This window comes from Tachysurus vachellii, chromosome 17 (genome assembly GCF_030014155.1).
Source record: "Tachysurus vachellii isolate PV-2020 chromosome 17, HZAU_Pvac_v1, whole genome shotgun sequence".
Taxonomy (NCBI): domain Eukaryota; kingdom Metazoa; phylum Chordata; class Actinopteri; order Siluriformes; family Bagridae; genus Tachysurus; species Tachysurus vachellii.
The window spans coordinates 15612958-15636207 of record NC_083476.1 but is presented as its reverse complement, the minus strand read 5'-3'; the positions used below and the strand labels follow the sequence as shown (position 1 = coordinate 15636207).

The 23250-nt window shown below is 37.8% G+C and overlaps 2 protein-coding genes across 3 annotated transcripts in view; both read right to left on the bottom strand.

Annotated features, from left to right (window-relative positions):
- Positions 1 to 123: 123 nt before the first annotated feature.
- Positions 124 to 1668, bottom strand: si:dkey-183i3.9 (uncharacterized protein C11orf87 homolog). The gene has a single exon (XM_060891091.1). The coding sequence runs from the start codon at positions 1374 to 1376 to the stop codon at positions 990 to 992; it is 387 nt and encodes a 128-aa protein (XP_060747074.1). The 5' UTR covers positions 1377 to 1668; the 3' UTR covers positions 124 to 989.
- Positions 1669 to 7748: 6080 nt separating this feature from the next.
- The window catches only part of ddx10 (DEAD (Asp-Glu-Ala-Asp) box polypeptide 10), a 33216-nt gene continuing 17714 nt past the window's right edge, over positions 7749 to 23250 (bottom strand). Inside the window, exons 16-18 of one of the 2 annotated variants that reach the window (XM_060890762.1) lie at positions 19508 to 19564; positions 12930 to 13090; positions 7749 to 8107 (exon numbers count right to left, since the gene is read on the bottom strand). In XM_060890762.1, the coding sequence (XP_060746745.1) occupies positions 7903 to 8107; positions 12930 to 13090; positions 19508 to 19564 (423 nt within the window). In that variant the 3' untranslated portion in view covers positions 7749 to 7902. The remainder of the gene's footprint in view (positions 8108 to 12929; positions 13091 to 19507; positions 19565 to 23250) is intronic. The other variant, XM_060890763.1, reaches the window with a different exon arrangement.

The window sequence follows — 23250 nt, the reverse complement described above, 5'->3', positions numbered from 1 at the left end:
TATCAGGAAAATTACAGCACACTTTTTTATTTTAAAGAAGAAGAAGAAGAAGAAGAAGAAGAAGAAGAAGAAGAAGAAGAAGAAGGGGGTATTAATTCATAATGAATAATTTTCCAGGTGCAAAGTTTAATAACCTTTATTTAGCATGAATAATTTGCAACTACAATAGCTAGCTTCCATTAATACACTATAAAATATTCAAAAAACAAAATAGAAAAACAGCAGTAAAATTTAATATTATTTCTTTTATCACTAGACTCAATTATCCTTTTTTGATTTCTTTCAACTGGTTAAGTGTTCTGCAAATGTAGGTTATACTTTATTAAACATGTCATGTACGTATTATTTCTTATTATATACGTTTGGTATAATTGCTCTTTGACTAAGCTGACTTCTAAAATGACATTTGGCAAATTAATAAGTAAACGCATAAATAACAACAATTCAAATTCCTTTAACCATCACTTGTCAGGATCTGTCTCAAATTTCTCTCACTTTACACAAGTTCAGGCAAAAGCAATAATGTTTTTTCATATAGTATAGACCTGAAAGCCCTTCAGTAGATTTAAAGTGAGTTTTTCTTTCAATTCGTATTACATAAAAAACGTAATTTGTTCATCGGAAACGTTCTAGAGCAGTAGACACATCAGCATGGAGTATCATATGATCAGAACCTTGGACAGCAGCAATAGGTATCACTGCAAAGCTCAAGGTTGAGGAGCTTCATTACAGTCCACAGCTGGCTTGATGCTCTTCTGTACATAATTAACGTCCACACACAGTGTAGTGTATATAGATGGCTACTGAATATATTGAAAGCAGGAAAACCATATTCACATGGCCTAAATTAGTGTTTTTTTACTCCTTTTTCTATAGAGGAGAACAGAAAAATGCACGTATGTCCCACGTATGTTACAGAAATACTGAGCGGCATGGGTGTTTCACAATGCATCCAGGACATATACAAGTCTATAGTTCAGATTTCCATGTTATCGTGATACAGCTACAGCCTCGAGGACTCCAACCTCCACGGCTCCGGTTTGCGCGGACAAAGACATGGAATCCTGACGGCCAGGCGGAGGTTCGGTGTGTCCGGCGGCAGGACGCGCGATCACGCAGCGATCCGCTATTTTTGCAGCCGGGGCAGGGCTGAGTTGATCCCTCTCATATTCATCCTGAGCTCGCTGAATCTTCCGCCTCTTTATTTTGCCTTTATGGCAGTGGTGCGTTGTTAGAGAAAGCGCCACAATGCCGACGATCGCGGCGCCAAGGAGGATGAGTGCGAAGGTGGAAGAGAGCGGTGGAGGGAAGGGTTCAACTTTCTCCGCGCAAGTGCCGTTAACGCACCGCCAACTCTCCGTGGTCCTGAAACTCATCTTCACTGGACTGCAGGGATGTATCTCACACTGTAATGATGCCGGATTGAGTGACAGTTAGGCGTCGGTTTCCTTATGCACGCCGCCAAAAAACGGTAATGGCCGTGGTGCCGGTTACACCGTCAATCCGAGCTCGCCCGCTTTGGAACCGGGATAAGTTCAGTGTTAATCAATCACACTGAAGGTGCAAACGGTAATCTGACCGTTTTATATAAAACGTTTCGAAGTAAAAACATACCAGATTCCGGCTTTCTACAGTGTTCCAGCAGTCCGGAGCTGATAAACCTGTGCGGGCGCAGTGCTGTCCGAGTCCCCCAGTTCTCTCTCTCTCTCTCTCTCTCTCTCTCTCTCTCTCTCTCTCTGACACACGCACACACACACGCACATGCACACACGCACGAGACAGCACAGCACAGCACGTTTGTCTTCCGATCCTTTATAATAAAATAATTACGAATGCAGCTAATTAGTACTATGCTATACCTAAAATCCAACCATAAACTTAATCTCAGTAACCAAAACGAAACCAAATGGCTTTGCTAACCAGTCAAATGTCGCCATGAAATCAAAACTATTTGATATTCTTGTCCTTACGAGGTATTTGGTTTCCACCAAGATATAAAAACATGCCAACATAACCACCGACCCACCCACCAACACACAGAACACACGCACATATACATTCCTCAGAACTAAGGCAGTGACGTCATCATCATAACGACGTCTCCGTGTCACCACGGGTCAAACGGAGCAATCACTGTGGTTAAGCAGTTATAAATAATCAATTCAGCGCCTCAGTGAAGGCTTAATGAATGACACGGTCAGAAAAGCCTGTATTTTGTTTTAAGTTTGTATTAAAATACAGTAAGCTGAAGACATCACAGTAAGATTTTCCTGAAGAGTTGTTCCTAAAGCTTGTCTCTTAGAAAGCAGTTATCTACCTAGCATAAAGGGTTCTTCGTTTGTCTCATTAATGGACCTATCTAGAACTCTACGTGTTCCTCTTTCTTAAACAGCATAAAACAGAAGTTCAGTACTCTTAACTCTCCTAAAAGGGCCTATAATAAACCTTTCTTTTTTAAGAATACTATACATTTGCATATACAATATTTGTAATGAGAGAACATGGAAAACTCTGCACACAGAGTAAAACCAGTCGTTGTCATTCTAGAACATATGCCAGTCAGAATTTGTCCTAAATAAAACATACAAACACCTTACATCTCTTAAACGTAAGAAAAATGTTTGGGTTTTAAACACTGCATAAACACAGTCCACAAACACTGCCTTTAAGTAAGGTTACTACCAAACTCCCTGTGACTGCACACCATACCTTTACAGAAATTGCTCTGTAATTGTCTAGTGCTGAAGACATTTTTCAAATATATGCTCAAGACTGGCTAAAAAAGTAATTACAAACCCTGTATATGCAAGCCACCTTTCTTTTATATTTTGTTTTTTCTCTGCCCTAATACACCCATCCAACTAATCGAATGACTAGGACAGGGCTGCCACTGGGCACCGTGACAGGTCATAGAGTGCCAACTACAATGTAATGACACTGCCATCCTCAGAACCTATCTAATTTTGCTCCATTTCAGCAGCTGGTCTTGTGCCAGGTGAGTCCTGTCAGTCTAGAGCATCAGAGCCTGAAGACTGACAGCCTTAGACAAAGAACTCAAGCAATTTCAGCCTCTAAGCATTTCATCAGTCAAAGCCCTTTGTGCAAGGTGTCTACAATAATGGGTTGTTGATATGGTTATTAGCTTGTTCTAATGATAATGTTATAGCAGAGGGCATACAGATAAACAGAACAGTGTGTAATCATTGATCTGTTAATAAGTTTTCTATAGAAACACACGGTCAGTTTTGGAAGGTGTCTCCAAGTGAAGCTAATCTAAATCCAAGATGGCTGACAGTGACCAAAAACATCAATTCACTACATCTGTAGAAGCAAGAAATAAATAATTAAAAAAAGAACAATTTACTGTGACTGGCTTTAGACACTACAGGTCACCAGTATGAAATTATTATGGGATATATAGTTTATTGTAATATGTAAAGAAGTGTAAACTGAGAAATGTTTACATGTATTATTAAGAAAATCAGTATCTTTGCTAACATATGAGCCTTTTATTTAATGCTGTATAAATTCTAAAATAGCAGGCCAACAATGCAGCATGGGTAATCGCTGACAAAGTGCAGATTTCTACCAAAAAACCAAGAGTATTAAAGTTATGTTCCAAAATATGTGCCAGTTCCTCTAGCTGCTAATTCTTGGCCAAAAATTGACTTGAGCAAATGATACATTGTCTTACAGGCATCCTTTATCTTTCTTCACCATTTACATTCCTCTTCTCATTTTTGCTTCTTTTTTCCTGAGTAAAATTTCTGCATTCAGAAATAGTGCCAAGTACACATTTATTGACAGCTCACAAATATTGTTTGGGCTAACATAAATATTTAATTTATTCCTGCATTTTGGCATTTGGCATTTGTGTAGAAGTAATCATCCTTCAGGGACACATTCCTGTCCTGCTTGTCATGTAGCTAAGCTTTTGCATTTGGCACGGGTTCTTCTTTATTTACAGTGGCATTCAGTGGAAGCAATGTGCATTGAGAAAAACAATCTTACGGTGTGTAATCCCCATTTACTCCTACTGCGTTGTCACAATATTAGTGTCAGTCAATGTGAAGGGAGAAGGGAAGACACTGAAACATCCCGGGTGAGAGTTATCTCTGCAGGACCACGGCTGCAGAATTCAGTAGACTGATTTACTGTCGAGGAAAACAGAGCTCCAGGAACAAGGTTAGTGTTCAGGAAAAATCAAATTGTGAGCAACTACAGAAAATAACACCCCATAACTTGATTGTTATTAAAACAAACTAGTGCATTTTCTTTCTAAATGTATTCAATAGAAGCATTTGTATTAAGAAAAAGGAACTGAAGATTATAAACATTATAATATGCACTCTAAGCATTGTAAAATCTATTTAACAAATGAAAGAAACACACTACATTGTTTAGTTTTGTAGTGGAAATACAACATTCACATTACTAACCAAGCGATGAAATATATATAGCTAGCAGTTTAGCAATGAGAAGTGTGGATGCTTTCATTAATCTCCTGTGAGCACTTATTCTAGGTCTGGGTCATGGAGGATCTACAGTCTATCCTTGAGAACACTGGGTGTGAGGAGGGAATGCATCATTCTGAAGATTTAAAAAAAAAAAATAAAAAATAACGTTTTACAGTAAAAGTGTATTTTGAAAATTCTACGTGATTTAAGGTGCGTGTGATGATATACTCATGCACTTAATTGCAGACTGTAAGACAGTCATTATATCTTGGCTATTTGACTACATTCAGAATAAGAGAGAAAACTCAAGTATATCTTTGAACACTGGCTATTAAACTAAGTTCAGTGCATTTGTCTGATCATAAAAGAAAAGAAAAAAAACATACACAAAGCACAGAAGTGAAGAGTGAATAAAACAAAAAATCTCCCCCAGGCCAACTCATTAACTCACAATGCCCCACGATTTTAGGAGCTGCTCTCACACCTTACGAGTGAGTCACAGAGGGAAAGGATCCAAATACGATAAATCTGTGTTGGCCCGTTGGACTGTGACGAGCAAGCACATCTCCTCTCCCAGGAGGCACTGGCGTGGATCCATATACTTTAATTACCCACGTCAATAAATGGTGTATCCTATGCCAAGGCACAAATCCAATCCTATGTAGAACAGCTTTGCACTAGGCAATAAAAAGCATGCAGGGAAATCAGCTCTTCCCACACCCACTCTTTTAACATGGTTGGACTATTCTAAAAATAATAAAAATACTACTAATAATAAATAAAATAAATAACTCCACTTTGGGAAAGAAGGCATTTACATGCAGCAAGCATTGCATTTTCAATCTATGAGAGAGCACTTGCGATCCTCGCGTCTTCCCATTGTGCTTCTGGTCTATTGTTATTCAGAAATGGCCCAGGCATAGAATTGAAGTTTTCCACGTCTTTCTGAACTGAAATGGTTTATTAAATCAGAGAAATAGGAGGAAATGGCTCTCTAGGCAGGACTCAGTGGATGAGCAGCTTACAAAAAACCGAAACACAACAAAGACTCACACCAGCTAGCCTGCACACAAACACAATTTATCAACACCATGCCAACAGCTCTGACTGGATCGCATGCATCTTACTTCCCCTATCTACTGTGAAACAAATCACTTCCGAGTTGAGATAAAACTATTTGGCAACTGGATTTGACTTGCGATTTCACAAGACCATCTGTCCCATTTCAGATTTTGGCCTGGCTGGATAATGAGCAGAAATTAGCACCCCAGAGTAAACGACAAAGCAAGCATGCTGGCATATTTTAAAGAGCTGCAGTAATCAAAAAGACACAACTAGGACAAATCGTAATAAAGTCCTCCATGGCACAATTCCTACGTCTCGCGTCTGCTACTTCAAAAGTCACCCGTGTTCTAAACCATGGCAGAGAGTCAATTCTTCACATAGAGCCAAAGCACAGGCTCTCCAGAGATGAGCTGGGTGAATACTGATAAATACATACTTCAGCAGATGGCCTTTGTGCTTTGACGGAGAATAACAAGCCATTCACAGAGTCTTTCCCTTCTAGACATTTCTATTTCAATCTCAGCAAGGAGAATAAAGAAAATAAAACCTGTGCAGGCCAAGTGGAAGGAGACCGAGATCGGACAGATGCACAATGTTGCACATAAAAAATAACGAGAGCAGTTAAAACACAACAACATACAGATGGAACCTGAATGTGTTTTTTTTTTTTGGTTTTAAAGTGCCAGTGTAAAAAATAATAAAAATTTGTTTAACGCCAAACTTGGGTGTCATGATAAACACCCATCAGAATTTGAATAAAGAATACAAAGATGATAAAACACAAGCTGAGTCCACTGAACAGTCTAAAGAGTAAACCGTCCTTATGGCCGTGGCCTTCTATTCTATTAACTAAGAGGAATAAACCAAGAAGACAATGTTACAAATACAAAGTTGTAAATTATAGTCATCTTGGTATACACGCATGTAAAAAAAACCTGTCACCCTTAGAGTGCCTTCAGGAAACGAATTTTTTGCTCCAGGAATTGCATGTAAAGCAGGTCATAAACATCAACACTGTAGCCATAACAACACTTACCAGTCATAGCTAGTTTCAGTAATAAAGAATGTGATAAGGAGGTGGTTTGCCTTTGTTGTAGCTTTCACAGCAGTAAATCTGGATAGAAGGTCTGGTTGTGCGACTGGGACGTCACAGCACTAACCTGTGAATATACCTGTGGTGGTGGTGGTGTCACATCACAATGTTGTAATATTGGCAATGAAATATAATCATATACAGTATCTCATCATATACGCTCATTAACAAGTAAACACTTTCCAGTCAGTGCTGGCAGCAGCTCCTTTTGGCGTTGACATGGATGTCTTCAGCATGACCGTGCCTACTCTGGCATTTTACTGATGTTTGCTTGAAATACCCTTCAAATATGCTTCAGGCAAGCAGGCAGCTATTGAAGGAAGATTTTTTCAGACGTATGACATCGGGCTGGATACAATTCTAATTCCATATAAATCCTACAGATTGTTCTCGAGATAGCACTCTAATGAGAATCTTTAGAGAATCACACAGACAACTGGAAAACATAACGTCTCCATCACCTTGTGGCAGAAGCATAAAAATGTCAAAGCTGAAAGCACACTGAGTGATCACATGTCTGGTGCTGCTCATTTACTCACACAGAGCTTTTTATGAGCAACCTAACAAAACCTAACCATGACACAAAAAGGTGAAGGCTGTGAATGTTGAGGTGTTGATTAACTTTCTGTAAAAGTTCCAGTTTTAGGAGAAATCACAGGTTTATATTAATTTGCTCTTTTTATTACAATATTGCTTCTGTAGTAACAGTTAAGGCACTTGTTTGCAGGATAAAAAAATGAATTGTTGGCAAATTGCTAAGATGAATAAAACATTTCAGAATTTGCTGTTATTGGAAAAATAATCAGTGTTTTAACAGTAGCTTCCCTTTTTTACACAAAGAAAACTGTTCTAGTTAAATACTTCTATACCTTGTATTCAATACTGTACCAATTATTCATGCAGACTATTCCCACAAGACCAATATTGACCCAAAAAGCAATCGGGGATTTAGTATGCTAGGGACTTTAAGATTGGAATCAGCAGTGCCGTTATCTGTGTCTCTAACTGACACTTTGTAGACAACATGAGAAAACAAGAAATTTCAATTTCCAGATTTATCTCTGGTGGACAATGACAGGCTGGTGTATACAGATAGAGAAAGATGAGCTGGCAAATTCCAATAAGATGAAAAATTCTTGTGCATCATTAATTTTATTTCACAAAACAAAATCTAACACCACATTTTAGAATTGCATGAGAGGAACATAATTCGAGTCCATTACATGAAGTGTGAGGTAAGAGAGGCAGTGTTCACAGACACATGGTCCTGCGTTCAGAGGAAATGAACTAACTCTGGCCTCCCAGCAAATGCAGCACCAACTCTTCATCTTCGGCCAGTGAGAGACCAGTGTCCAGAGGCTTAGGTTCCGAGATGTGATGCTTGGCCTTTTTACTCCCTGTCCCCCAGTGTCCATCATCATCATCTTCGTCATCATCGTCTTCTCTATTGCTATGGGTCCTCTTCCTTCCCGCAAACTCAGGGCCATCACTGCTTTACAAGAGGCAAAGGATAAAAGATTATAACAATCCTGAACACAGCAGTCTCTAATGAAGAGCTGGTTTGGTATTTAGAACAGCAATATTGATCCACATATTCCCAAAAATAAAAGTGGTCCTGTGCCTCATACAAAATCCTATAAAGCTTGTATGTGCTGCATGTGCTCTCTTCTATCAAATTAGGTTCTCTCTGCAGACCGGCTCAGGGCTGGGGGAGCAACCTGAACTCAGATTGTGTAGATGTAATTTCCGCCAAGCTCGGCTGTAAGCACTCTCTTCACACTCCTGACGCTTTGAAAGAGTTCGCCAGGATCCTGCATGATGAGAGACGTGTATGCACGAGCACACCCATGCATCATCTCGCTAAATGAGCTCAACTAGACCTGCTGCTGAATTATTTAAGCCTCTTATCTAAACGTTCCTCAATCACTGTCTCACTATTTCATAATGAAGCATCAGCACAAAGCCAGGGCAAATAACGGCTGTAGAAATGTATTTGGTTCAATTTTTCTTTTTGTCTTTATTATACATTTTGGTCTTATTTATGGCTTTTGCCTTCCCCTAAATGTCTCCATGCTGTGAAAAATATAAACCTTCTGAAATTGCAGGCCATAACAAAACGCAAGTTGTACTTTAATATTAATGGTTTCTCACTCACAGCTCACATGAATAAACCAAAAAGGTTCTATCAAAAGGTGAGGTTGAAACTTTCAAAGAATACTTTTGATGAAAAATTGGTATATTATGGAGAAAAAAACTCTTGGCTTTGTCTCTGCATTTTTTAACAATTAATGTTTTTCCTCAGTTATCTGATTTTTATCATGACTACATCGTTTAATGTTTTTACATTAATAATTAATAATAATAATAAATAACTGATTGTAAAAAACAGATTCTTCAATAATTTATCCAAATTTATAAAGATACTTCTTCTTTGGCAGGTAGGCAGTTCAATTAATGGACAAAAAAAGTTTAAAATAAATAAATAAATCACACCAAGCGTTTGAGGTAAAGAGTGATTTTGGTTTTAAACAAGGAAAAGTTGGTGTACGAACATGAAGCAAAAGACTACTGAGGGTTAAACGATCCAATAAAAAACCCTCATGGATAAACCCATATAAAAATAGATTTTTTTTTAAACAAATCTCAAATGATATAAAATCAGATTAACACACAAACTAAATGAGGAACATTTATTACATTCAAGAATGTAGTGAGAAGTACCATTTGTGCCCTGCATCATTCTTCTACAACATCCTTCTAGATAACAAATTGAACAAATGATCCTTTCTCGTCTGAGTGGAAAGAAAGTGAATTCAGTCTGCCCTTCATCTGTTTACTCAGTAGTGAAATACGTGTTCAGATGGACTTGGTTCCAATATATTTTGATAAATCCAGCTAAAAACTGAAGTATTAACATATTATGCTGCATGTAATCATGGCTGCAGCTGTAAACTGCCCCGTTCTCTCATATGTGCATTTCATATCTGCACAGTCACTAAGACTAGCATGAAAGGGCATTAAATGTCATTCAATCTGTTTAACAGTCAGCAAGCACACATCATTAGCCTTTTAAGGCATGTCGACTTGTACTCACTACCATAAATCACTGGCCAGTTCCTAACAGCACTGAGACATGCTGCTGAATATCAATTTAGACAGGAAGCGCTGGCTCCACTCCGCTCCGAACAAGAGGCATCGACGGAGCCATTCGTAAAGAACAGGCAGAAGCTCAGAACAATATATTTTAAGATGTGGGTAATGCAGGTAGACAGGGGATAAAGTAGCTCGGCTCCAGAGGTGGGAGGATGTGGAGTAGAGCCAGGAGAACAGAGTCAGTGACAGGTGATGTGTGTGAGGGCAGTGGAGCGAGCAGGGAGGACAGGTAGCACACATAAATGAGCCAGAGCTGTAGTGCAAGTCCTGGCTCTGGGCCCAGGAATAACGCAAGAGCGGCTGCTTCACATTAAGGCCGGCCTGTGGAGGGAGGCCGAGAGCAAGTTGTTCAGATTTACAGTGCCTAAAGCCGCTCCTGCATTCGGCAAGTGTAGCCATGCAGTAAACAGTCAGCCAACGGGCATTAATCAGAGTCAGTGCTGCTGTCTGAGGCGCTGGGAGTGGCCCAGATCACCTGCTGCTATCTCTAATAAACTGAAAGGAAGTGTGAAAAGAAGTTATTGAGTGATTCTGTGATAAGCCCTGGATTCACGGTGACCCTGACCAGGATATAGAGCTTACTGATGAATGGATGAATATATGAAGGAGTTTACTAAAGGAAGCACAGACACACAAAGCCACAGGAACAGTAAATGGAACAGGCACAGTGGGAGGGAAGGGAAGGGAAGGGAAGGGAAGAGAGAGGAAAGGGAAGCAGGAAAGGTGGAAGGGGGAAGAGAAGAAGGAATGTGAAATACGCTAGGAATAAATGAATAAAATTAATTCAACTTGCAGGAATAAAAATAAAAGAAAAGCAAAAAAGTAACCACAGGTTGCCTAAAACCAGAAAGAAAACAGTGTAAATCTCCTCAAATTTAAAAACCTATTCAATTGAGCATTAAATATTAATTAATTAAGAAAATACTTTGAGTCTAACTGTTCTAAAATTCTCTCATGTAATCTTCTGAACACAGAGTAACAGCGGTGCAGACTTTAAAAGATGATGTTAGAACGCATCAAAAAGGCAGTCACACCTTCTCTGAGGCTAATTAAAGCTGGTGGCTGTTATTTCCCAGCTTCCTTATTACTTTACTAAATTGATTAATAGATGTTTGAGATTTTATAATTGCCTTGTGATATTGGGTTATTAGTGTTAATTTATTAAATGCTTCCATCAAACCGTGCCAGATTTTTAAAGTACTAATATGTGGCCAGGAGTGTAAGAGAACAATTTTACACTTTTCTTTCTTGTCAGAGTGCAGACAATTTCTTATCTTCCCCCTGGTGTTTGCTGTAATATGAATATTCAGAACTTGCTGGTGATTTGGATCTGGCCACGACTAAAATAGTGTTAAAGCTGGGAATAAACTTGGTACTTGCTGTGATGTTTTCTTGGTCAACATTTTTACATTCCTTTTCAAACATCAACTTAAAATGTGAGGTGATTATGTATTTGCTAGTAATGTTAAGTTACAATTTGTTCCAGCACTATGTGAGATGTGCTCTTAAGGATTTGCACATGGATCTGAAAATTGTTAGGCTCCGTTTATGGGTGGAGACAAACGAGAACCAACGTGACTGTGCCCACAGCTTTGGCTCGGTTGCTAGGGAAGCAAAAACCAGTGTACGAGGTGAAAAATGATTTGTGGGAAATTCTGACCTTTCGAACATGAAGTGGAGACATGTGGAGCAGAGAGCCAACTGCTGTGTGAAAAGCTTTTTAATCACTTTTGTTAATCTAGTAAATAATAATGTGGAGGTGTGCTAGGCTTCAGAGGTCTACATCTGCTTGCATACATGTGCTCCGAAGTCTAAATTCATCTTGCATTAATGTAAAGGGGACAAATTCAAGTAAAACACCCACACTACAGAACCCTGTTTGTATACAGTACATTTTAGACATAAGGCCTTATCTCACTGCATCCCCTGCTTTAAATCTGGACATAATTACACGTTTTATAGACAGTTTACTGCCAGCACAGGGATCAATGCCTTACACCGCCAACAATAAATGAATCTTGTTCATGTATAAGGGAATAACTTCTTCTGAGAAGCAATTATGCAGTGCAGTCCGAGGCTCATACACACAGGAGTGACTGTGCTGCAAACCTAATCAAAGTGTAGACCCAACAGACCCGGTGAGAGCCTTTGCAGTAATTAAGTACAGCAAGAATCAATTTCTCATTTTGAGATAATTACAGGCTTATGATTCGATGCTCTGGTTCGCTTTTCGTATAGAATGCTTCGGAGTTACTGTACATCTCAGCAAATTACACAAAAGTCACAAGGCAGAAAATCAAGCACTATATATCTACACTGCAGAGACAATGCAACCCATGTCCAAAAACAGGTACTGTAGCTTGTAGGCCGTCCATCAAAAAAGAGGGCAGGGCAAAGAAAATAAGGAAGCAATGAGTAAAAGCACATGCGTCTCTTTGTCAGGGTTAAGGATGTCATAGTTAAGACCTTTTGCACTGATTCTGCAATTCTCTGGAAGTGAATGAACTCTTTTCTATCCTCCAAAAGATATTCGTTCAGTTGCTCATTCTCATCAACAAATTTAGTGAGCTCTTCTTTTTGTTGATAATTTGTAAAACAGCTGCAGTTCTTTTTCCCCACGTATCCAAATACAGGGGATGTAAACTTTCAACAGTACTGTATCATGTGAAACATGTTACAGGTTTATTTAAGATGACAAACATGTAGTTTAGAGTTTTGTTACTGAAGCCGCTTGGTTCATAAATTATTTTAAAATCATGTCCCAGTCTATTCCTCACCTTCGTGCTGCAGTGGATAATCTCACTAAGACACGGCAGATTTCAGCGTCCTAAGAAATGATCACTTCAGAACTACTGTTCATAATTAAAATGACGACAGAAATCAGATTTTTGTAAAGCTGCTTTGAGAGAAGGTCTATTATTCAAAGTGCTAGACAAATAAACCTGAATTTAATTCAACAGAATTGTAATCCTTATGAGGCCGCAGAATTCCACAAAGATTTCAGAGAGACTGAAAAGACAGGAAGCAATAAAGAAAAGAGAGTATGAAGAAGAAGCACAGCAACACTGAAATTATGTGCTGCTTTTTTCACAGAAGTAGAGGAATATGAAATGGATAAGTAAGATAAAAATATCTCAGCCTTTTCATAAAGGCAGACTTACCTTTCTTCATCTTCATCCTCTGAATTGCGTACTTTGTCAGGGTCGGGGAGTATGCTGGGGTCAAACTCTTCATCATCAGCCCCTGACAGGTACGCCACCACCTCTTCATCCTCCTCCTCCTCCTCCTCCTCATCGCAAACACCAGCCTTCCTTTTCTTCTCCTGTTTAAAATAAAGGCCCGAAATACATCAGTAAAGAGTAACGTGTTGTGGAACAAATTCCTGTTTAGCTAGTTAAAATGGAGAAAGACTAGAAAAGCTAATACATGGTTGGTGAACTTGAGTAGAATAAAGAGTCAGTATATTGCAATTAGACAAGTTTCATCTACTGATCCATTCAGTCTCTACACATTATTAGCTGTGCAAAAAAGAAAACTTAGTCAACTGAGATATTTTTGAACCCAGGGAAAGTTACTTAGTGTAATAAATCGATGTAAGAAAACTTGAGTATGCTGTTTTTTGAAAATAATCTACAGATGGAGTTACAGGATTTTCCAAAGTGCTTCAGTTCCTCACAGCAATTTGCACACAGTTTGCATTTAAAATTTACGAACGTAAAAAAGACTTTTTTTTTTAATACTTTTTATCCTTTTTATAGTTGTTTATTCTTGTAAAAAGGCCATGAAGCAAGTCTCCTTTTCTCAACTTTCAGTTCAAGACAAAATACATCACAAAAAGCAGTTCTCTCTTAAGTTTGGTTAATAATACTGACTTTTTTCCAAAGAAAAAATTATTTCTGTGGTAAAACTTTAACATTTGAGCAAACACTTGAGACTTTTAACAATAGCAGTTCTGAAAGGAAACATTTTTGTTCCGTCTTATTAACTTCAAAACAAAGAATAGAGATGGAATGACTGATAGCATAGGTCAGGGGTCGGCAACCTTAAAGAGCCATTTGGACCCGTTTCCCACAGGAAAAAAAAAAACACAGGGAGCCACAAAACGCTTTTGACATCTAAAATGAAGATAACACTGCATATATCGTTTTTTACCTTTACCTGGAAAGTATAGAAAAAACTGTAGTGTGTTGCATTTATGAAATCAATGATCTGCTACAGAGTAAACAAAATTTTATTTCTGCAGGCAAACAAATATATTTTGAACAGTTTAAACTAACCTTAACAAAAAAAGACGCTGGGTTGAAGGTTACTTTCAAATAAAATGTTCAATGTCTAATTGAGTCCTCTTCGTGTTCATGACATCAAAATTTTAACTTGCTGGCTGCAGCAAACCAAAACTGCGTCTGCTTCTGTGTGTCGGATTTCGCAAGTCGGCAGTTATGACGCATATTTTGAGCGACAAAAAAAATTAAACACGGTTTATTTTAATGTTACAAGAGCATTATAACCTTAGCGTTTAGAATTACATCTTTTTTAAAAACTAGCTAACTAAAAGAAAATAAATTTAACAAATATTTATTTTCCAAATCTACAGGGAGCCGCAGCAGAGGGATGAAAGAGCCACTTGTGGCTCCGGAGTCGCGGGTTGCCGACCCCTGGCATAGGTGATATGTAGTAATAGGAACCTTGTAGATGTTTCTCAACATTAAACGTAATAACATTAAAAGTATTACTAATTAAATTGCCAGCAAATTGCTTTAGATTATGAGAAATAACGATTTTCAGGTCATGGTGTTATTGGAAAAACGAATAATTTTTTAGTGGTAGCAGTAACTCAGGGTCATGTTTTATTCCATAATCAATGCAAAATGTAAAAGAAAAGGGTGCATTCTGTTGCTATAAACTGTTCAATATTTGGCTTATGATAATAATTAATGATGATGATTTTAAACCTTAATACTCAACTGAAACAGAGAATAAGTCTGGATATAAACCTGCATGTTTGGGGATTAGATGCAAATTTCTGTGTATTAAGGGATTTTGAGACGTCGCTACTGTGCTGTGTGAGTTTCATTAAAAATTCTGCTGACACAGTTGTGGTTCTAACACTCATGTCCACATGTGTAACGCTGAAACTTCGATGATTTACAGTGATTGCTGAGAGACAAAGCAGGAGTTCCAGAGAAGGAACAAAAACAAAAGCGCATATAGCAATATAGCAAAATCCTGAGTGTGTGGATAGACTACAATGAGCAACTTCTCAGGATATAAATGGCTGCACACTTGTTAGCAAGGTGTGATTAGAATGCATTAGGTTAGCATGCAGCGTCATTTTTCCTTCCCCGACATTTACTTGAACTCGGCCTAGGCGCCTGTCTCACCAGTCACAACACTGAACGCATTCTCACTTACACATTCATCACTTCGCTCCCTGCTTTAAATAACTCTTCAATCTCACCCTCCCAAACTCCGCACCATCACTTCAGCCCGGGAAATCATTTCCTAAAACGGCTGCAGCTTGCAACTACTTGAAATTCATGTCATCTATCGCGCAAAGCACGTCTCATCAGTTCTTGTGTATACATACGTCATACACGCACATAAACAAGTCCAAAAGCAATTGCACCACACAGCTAGCATTTGCAGATGAATAACTGAATAAAAACCCAACCGATTTATATTTTACAACCTCATCAGAGCAATGTCACTATCTGAACATGTTGTTGATGTTCAGCATTGATATTCCGGGCTTAAGAGTTTCAGCTCTGCAAGTCACCGTACTTCACGTTTACTGTAATGCATTTTTAGAAAAAAAAAAAACAACCAAACAAAACCAAACAAAAAAAAAAACAGGAAGCTTTCGTGACCAGTCTTTTATATCAAATTAATTATTACGACATCAATTCATTCAGGCAGACAAGCAATCATTAAACAATTCTACAGGATGCACTGACCGTGTACTGCAATCACAATTAAACCCCAGTACTGCAATTACGAATTCTCATCACCACACGACAGCTATGTTTCACTCCCACTGCTCAAAAAGACAGAGCCTAGATTAAAGAGTGCATTCAAAAATGCAAGGGTTGTTCTGTATGTATTCACAAAGTCTTCCCACAAGTTCACTATTACTGAGGTCTCTGATCAGTTCCTCATTTAACAGGATCAGAGTTGAACTGACACAACTCACGTCAAAAAACATCACTGCTGGAAGATCCTTTTGTTCAAACATCATATTTTTCTATTTTTCATATTATCTTTCTCTTTTTCCCCTCTTTCTTTGCTTCTCCTTTTCTGTCTATCTCTTTGGATTCCTTCTTATTCTCGCTCTCTCTGCCTGTCTCTTGCGTTCTCTCTTCCTCCATATCTTTCTTTGTCTGTACATATATATATATATATCTGTCTTTCTTTCTCTGTCCACCTCTCTCTCTCCTTCATCTCTCACTCCCTGACTCTCTCCACCAATCATGCCCCCCCCTTCCATTTCTCTGTTTTAAGTTCTTTCTGAAAGACATTGATACATTTCATTGCAGTTACATTGCACTTTGGAAATTGAAGTATTTTTTATTTTAAATTTATTTTTATGTCATAATGGATCTATGGTTCTATGCCAATTTTCTGTTTTCTCAGGTGCACCTCAAGTTGCTACATGATTGATTGAAAGGTAGAAAACAAAAGATATATAAAGTAAAATAAATTAAAAGCATTGGTCAATTTTCTAAAACTCTTGATTTTTTTTTTTATTTTAGAAAAAACAGATTGCCAACACAGATTGCAGTGCTTTTAAATTCAGCCACATTCCACCTGCCTTGCAGATGCTTCCTGTAAGATTACACATTAAATGTGTTCTCTACTGTGTGACAAAAGAGGAAAGAAGCGTGAAAGCAAACATTCTGTACTCTCTTTGGTATTGGTAAACTTCACACTCTTATGTTTTAAAGCATCTTGCATGCATCCCAACTTTAATGTCTGTAATGTCTGCATAGATGAAAACACGGCCAGCAGATTTTCCGTGTGAACCGATTCTTTATAATGTTCGTTCAAATGTGATTAACAAACTGGTTGTTTCTCTCACAGACTGCAGCCCGTGGAAAGTTCCAACAATAATATCTGGTGCAAGACTAATTGTTATTAATATGATTAATAGCACAGTAATAATGTTCTTATATTTGACCCTACAAGCCTAAGCTACTGATTTAAGGCTACGTGTTTGCACAGAGCACTAATTAATCAGCTGATCTAGCCCTAAAACAGTGTTCATCATTCATAAGCGCGCTACATTAAAGAAGTCCCCCAAGGCAATGTTATGCTCACACTTCACAGGCCACAATGAAAATAAGGCTGTTTTTGTTTCAAGCTGATTAAGTGTGCCTGCTTTAATATTGATAAAAGCAAATTAAAGGATTACACAGTAATCATCATGCACAATGTAGCCACACTGGTGAGTCTTCGTGCCAATCATTTGACAAAACGCACCACAACCAATGAGTTCAAGGAGAATAATGTGTTGACTTATTAACACGTTAACTTGTGTCAATGCACACCCATTTGTATTAATTATGTTCCTTCAACAGATCAAAATTTCACTAAATATGCCAGTGTATGTTTTCTCATGCGTAAACCGGCTGTCTAAGCGAGACTTCAGTCATGTATATTGCTTTTGAGGAACATGGCAGAAAAATAATCAGATTTTCATCCCACTTTCAAAGCTGTACACCAAAAACAGTTATATCACAGCACTTTTGAATTCGTGACCATGTTGTTTTCTAACACTCGTATTAACTTTAAGACTGCTGAGGGAAATACTGCAGTTATAATGCAAGTGATAAAAGGATATTCTTTTCATATATATTCCATTCAACGTTAATTAAACTATAAATTATCAGAATGAATGAGGTGTTCTTTTATAGAGTAAATTAAAGTTCAGCTACTACCCACAACAACCAAACTCAACCTTGTAAAACCTTGATGATTATGAAAAACCGAGTGGTTTTGTACTACAGTCAGAATAGTTTGTGGCTCAGCACTGCTACTAGTGACTATAAAGATTTTCTAGATATTTGTTCTATGGTTTGTTTCATTATTAATACATGAGTGTGTGCAAATAAAAATTTAAACCATTTTAAAAAATAAGTTCAAGGAATTGTAATAGAATATGACCCATGTTTTTATGGGGAACTGCAGGCAATTCTAAAAAATACAATTACTTTTCAGGATGTTTTTCTTTTTCTTTTTCTAATTATATTTAATATTCTACATACTGAGAGGATATTTGTTGGAAACTGGCCCTAATGAGAAATAGATAATAGAGTTCCAATTCAAATATTATGTAATTTTATAACCAAATGACATAAAAATAGTATTCATTGTAAACTGATATCCTGAATTTCTATATTTGTTTAACGCTTTTAACGACATACACGGTCACAGTGCAGCTTTACAGAAATAAGAATTGAAGTAAACCGCAGGCAAAAGGAAATGCAAAGGTATCTTTGTAGGGGACAGAAATGGATAAATTTACTGTGTGCTGTTCATTCGTTCATTCATTTATTTTCAGTAACAGCTTTATCCTGGCCTGGGCCACAGAGATATTTCATGTAGCTTTCATTGATGAAATGAAATTGATTAAATGAAAGCTGTCGTGCGAATGTAAGCCCCTGCTATGATTATGTTTGGAGCTCGGGATATAGCACTGAAACATGATAACATTTAAACGTCATCATTTATACATTTAAAAATAAATAAATAAATAAATAAATAAATAAACACCTCTGGCCCCATGATATTTTCACAATTTCTCTTATTGATGCACCAGATTTTTCACCTCAGCTAAATTTTTTTCAAATTATTTTCTTTTTAATATTTCTATTCTCAAAATACACATTTAAAGAGCTGGATGGAAAACCTCATAGTGGCCTTGGAATATAATGTTTTTACATACAAAATGATTTGTGTTTTAAAGTCTCCAGTAAGCTGATTAATTGAAATCATAAGAGCCTTTTTAATTTTCCATAAAACTGCATGCACCGTGATGCATACTATTATATAAAATTGTGTTTATATTATCCATCTCTAGCAGAGATCTCTATTAAAGTGAATCTCTCCCTTGCCTCACTTGTAATGCCTTCATTTACAGGTGTAATGATCAGCTGGGCTCAGAAGCAGAAAGATTGGACACGCATACTGAATGCTGAGGCTGGGCAGGGATTTGACATTGTGCTGGGCTTGGATGAGTGCCAGGGGAATTCTCTGTTGGGGAGGCTAGGGGTTTTGATGAATAATGAACCGCCCTTGGATAGGCTGCTGCATTGATCAGAAGACAATTGAATGAGCAGCTGTATTTCCATATGGATGTAGACTTAGATATCCCCAAGTGGTGAGAGAGAGTGGACATGCGACAGCTGCCAGTGCAAAATTATGGGCTGTCCATCGACGGGCTGCATACTAAGGGCACCACTATATTCTTGTGACTCACATACGGTTTCTCAGACAGGAAAATTTTAGGTTAAAGGTCTGATAACCTCCTTTTTATATGTCAGCCTTTGACTGTGAGAAACTGTTTCTCACAGGCTTTTAAAATAGCCTTGCTTCAGTTGAGACGCAGACAAACACTATGACTAATCCATTCAACTCTCAAATCTGGTGATTACCAAGTTATAACAGCGGAAACATAATCAATTTCCATCATTACAGAAGTGCAATCCAATAGCCATGTTAGACAAAGTATTGTCGAACCCACCTCTTTAGCCAGTTTGCTTGCTTCTCTTCGTTCCGCCTTCTCTTTCAGCCTTTTCTCCTGTTAGGTAAACACAAAACAGATTGATCAACTGCACTGAAGCTGAAGCCAACACAAGCTCTGCACTCCGGTGCCCTTATGTAAGCAGAGCATGATACAAAAGCAAACATATCATCAGTCACACTAAAGAGCAAAGCGACACGCAGCTGTGCTGGAAGAAGAGACGAGAAAGGACGAATAAAAGAGCATAGCGATAGAAAGTGTAGGAGACAGTGCAGACAGGGCACAATCTGACTGATAAAAACTGGACATGCCCTTCAAAAAGGAGGACACAAACAAAACAAAACTAAATGTTCTCAAGTAAACTGCCTTCCCTAATGCAGTGGGCTGAAAGATAAATAGACTATTAAAGTAGCAAACACTATAACCACCGAAGTGCTGTGGCTTATAAGATATGAGTTATCAGTTGTATTTCATGAGCTTTAATTTCTTTAAAAACACAAAGCATCCACACATGGTGAAATGATCAGTCTTGATATACCTAAACCCATTTGGGAGGTGTATGATGGAAAAATAAGTATGAATCTCTAATGATATGCATGGATAAACCTTGCTTCTGGACAGGTGAATACAGATATATTGTTATGGATATCCAATACGCAGAGATGAAAATGCTTTTAGGCTAAGATTATGTACGAGCCATGAATATCCATAAATATCTGATTTGCGATGCTCTGGGTGTACTGCAGATTAAATGCTGCTGCTATGCAACTGGATTAGTGTTACGGAAGCGACTTGGATTAGCTGTAGTTTGGATTTGTGAGTGAGGGGAGAAAAAAAACTGTCTAGAAGTTTAATCAGGTTCTGCACTTCATCAAGAAGATTGCTGGAGGAGCGGTAAAAAGAAATGCCGAGTGGAAAAAGAAATGCAGAGTGGCTAGGCTCCAGAGTGGACCCGATATGAGTATTGTGTTTGAATTGCTAATTATTGGATTACTGCTTCACATTGTCACTGAGAGGATGGAAATACAAATGAAATGGTATTTAGGCTAGCTTTATTATGCATAGAAGGTACTCTGAGTTCTGCTTCTTCCAGACAAAGCCACTGACGAGAGAAAAGACGTGCACAATAATATAAGTCACATGAATACAGCAGAAATTTTTTAGCATAAATAGTGCTTAAACTACCTCGGTATTTAAAACCGACTCTGTCTATGCAGTCTAGCGCAAAAATGTCCACAACCCCTCTAATGAAATACACTTATTGCACAGCTTCACTGTTAAATGCAACAAACTTTTTATTTTATAGTGACATGTTTATATTTGTTGTGGTCCCATTGGAACAGATCAAATTATCATGTGGATTGATAGTACTGTGTTCTGTAAAGTGCTCCTGAATTTCCTACATGGTAAATAATAAGTAAGGGGACATTTCAAGCACAGCTATGAGCGTATGGCAAATCTAGCTAGACTGGAAGGAAAATCACATTTCCAACACCCAATATTCTCAGTGTTCAAGGGGTTAAAGCTATAAAAACACTGTTGCTAGGGAACTGGGAAACAGGGACGCTGAGCATAAGCTAGCTAATGATTGATGGTTTTAAAAGTCTTTAATTAGCAGAATTATGGTTGAAAAGAGAAATATAAAGATACTGGGAATGTAAACATTGGGAAGGTGTTGGTAAATTAATAATAATAATAATAAAGATGTGCAACTGAAATGAAGTAAAAATGGTTAACAAATTAGCTATAGTTTCCATTGATGCCAGTACAGTTCGCAACAACCTTCCTGTATTTTGCCGAATTGCTCAAAACTGTAATAAATTTGTAGATTAAAACGAGGCTAATGCACATATGTTGTGTCTCTGTTGTCCAAGTCACAACCTCTCCAGAAGGGCTACAAGTACAAAAAATATATTAGAAATAAGCGAATGAGAAGAACGCAAGCTCCACGTCGACCAGAGTCTTTAGGGCAAGGCTAATATCATTTTAATTGCCATGCAGGAGACGCACCTTTGACTCCATTCAGTAAAGTTATTCTCTGAACCAATCTTCATGTCTGCCAGGGTCGAGAATGATGTAAGCAGAATGAATGGGAACTGTATTTGTTCACAGCAGATGCCTTTTCTCAGAGTTAGACTTGAGTTTTGAGAAAATGGAAGAAGGCTGGGACAAATTGGACTGATGAATTCAAAGCTCGTGCTTTTTAATATATAATTTCAGAAGTAACTGTTTCAAGCCTCTTCACTTCTGAGCATCTTTAGAGATCAATAACAAAATGTGAATTCTGCTTGTCGACATAAATTGGGCGTTCTTCTCGATACTTGAACAGAATTGCTGATGCCGAAAGAAAAAAAAAAGCTTTCCTCTGAGCGGCACGAACTGTACGAACTTGCTGGAAAGAAATCATTTAGAAACTCATCATAAAGCTGCATCTGCAGTAATAACTCAAGAGCCTGCTTCCATTACACTGCCTGAAGCCCAACGCTGTGCACCCTATACAGGCATCTCAGTTATTCCTATCTGCCTCAACATGTGATCAGCACACACAGAAGGGCTTCCTTTAGCTTACCCAGTGGCTAAATCAAACTGGCTCTGTTACAAGAAATAAGGCCTGGCATAAGGAGTGTAAGGAAAGTGCTGGGTAGCATGTTTCCAAAGCAGAGGTAACTGTGCCAACAGTGCGAGTTTGAGAAGCTATAAATTTATATACTACAAAAATAATTATTATAGTGCAATTCCTTGATCAGCATTTTCAAGTATTATTTGGCAGCTAATTCCTGTTATAGTTCAACTAGGGACAGTGTTGATAGTAATAAAGGTAAAACATAAGGAAATAATATTTTTGTGTTGTAAAAAAAAAAAACAAACCCAAAAAAACAAAAAAAAAACAAAAATACAAATATTTTAAAAAAAAAAAAAAAAAAAAAAAAAGTTCAACATTTTAGGTGGAAAAGGTAAAATAAAGAACTTTCAATATGCTAGTTGTATAGGTGCATACACATAAAAAATAAACTCTTAATAAAATCAAAAGGTGCTTCATGTTTTTGGTTAGGAGTCTATCAGCTTGCCATATTGCCATATTTTATTACGCTTTTTGGCAAAAACATTGCAGATCCATTAATTTGTAAAAGCATCTGTGCACAGCATGCTTCAGGTCACTCCACAGATTATTAGTTGGATTAAAGTCTGGGCTTTGGCTAGATCATTCAAAAACTTTGGTCTCCTTTTGGTTCAGCCACTCATCTGGTTTGGAACATTATCGTGCTGCTGAAAGGTGAAATTCTTTTTCGTTATCAGCTCACTAGTTACAATTTAGTGCAAATCTTTTAGGATTCCACTATTCATGATTCCCTCCACCCTTAAAAAAAGACCCAGTTCTGGCTACTGAAATGCAGCACTAAAAGATGGTGAAGCGACCACCATGCTGCACTGTGGGGATGCTGTTATTTAAGTGTTTTTTTCATTTTATTTTTATTTTACAGCAAATGATCCTTTTGAAATTATGTAGTTTGTTATAGATTTTGGAGTTGGTTTTGCCACATGGTTTAGTTTGCATGAGTTAATTCAGCTTGGTTGTATTTTTTTTTTTTTGTGAAAGTGCATCCATCTAGCCACACTACCCCATACCTCACAGAGAAGTGAAGAATATGAGAGCTTGTCGTCACATGCAGAATAATCAGTAACATTTTCCTGCAGCTCCTTTTATATTGCTATATTGCTGTAGGTATCTTGGCAGCCTTCCT

Excerpts from the sequence above, each read along its gene's own strand:
- si:dkey-183i3.9 (XM_060891091.1), bottom strand. The coding sequence starts at position 1,376 with ATGAGTTTCAGGACCACGGAGAGTTGGCGGTGCGTTAACGGCACTTGC.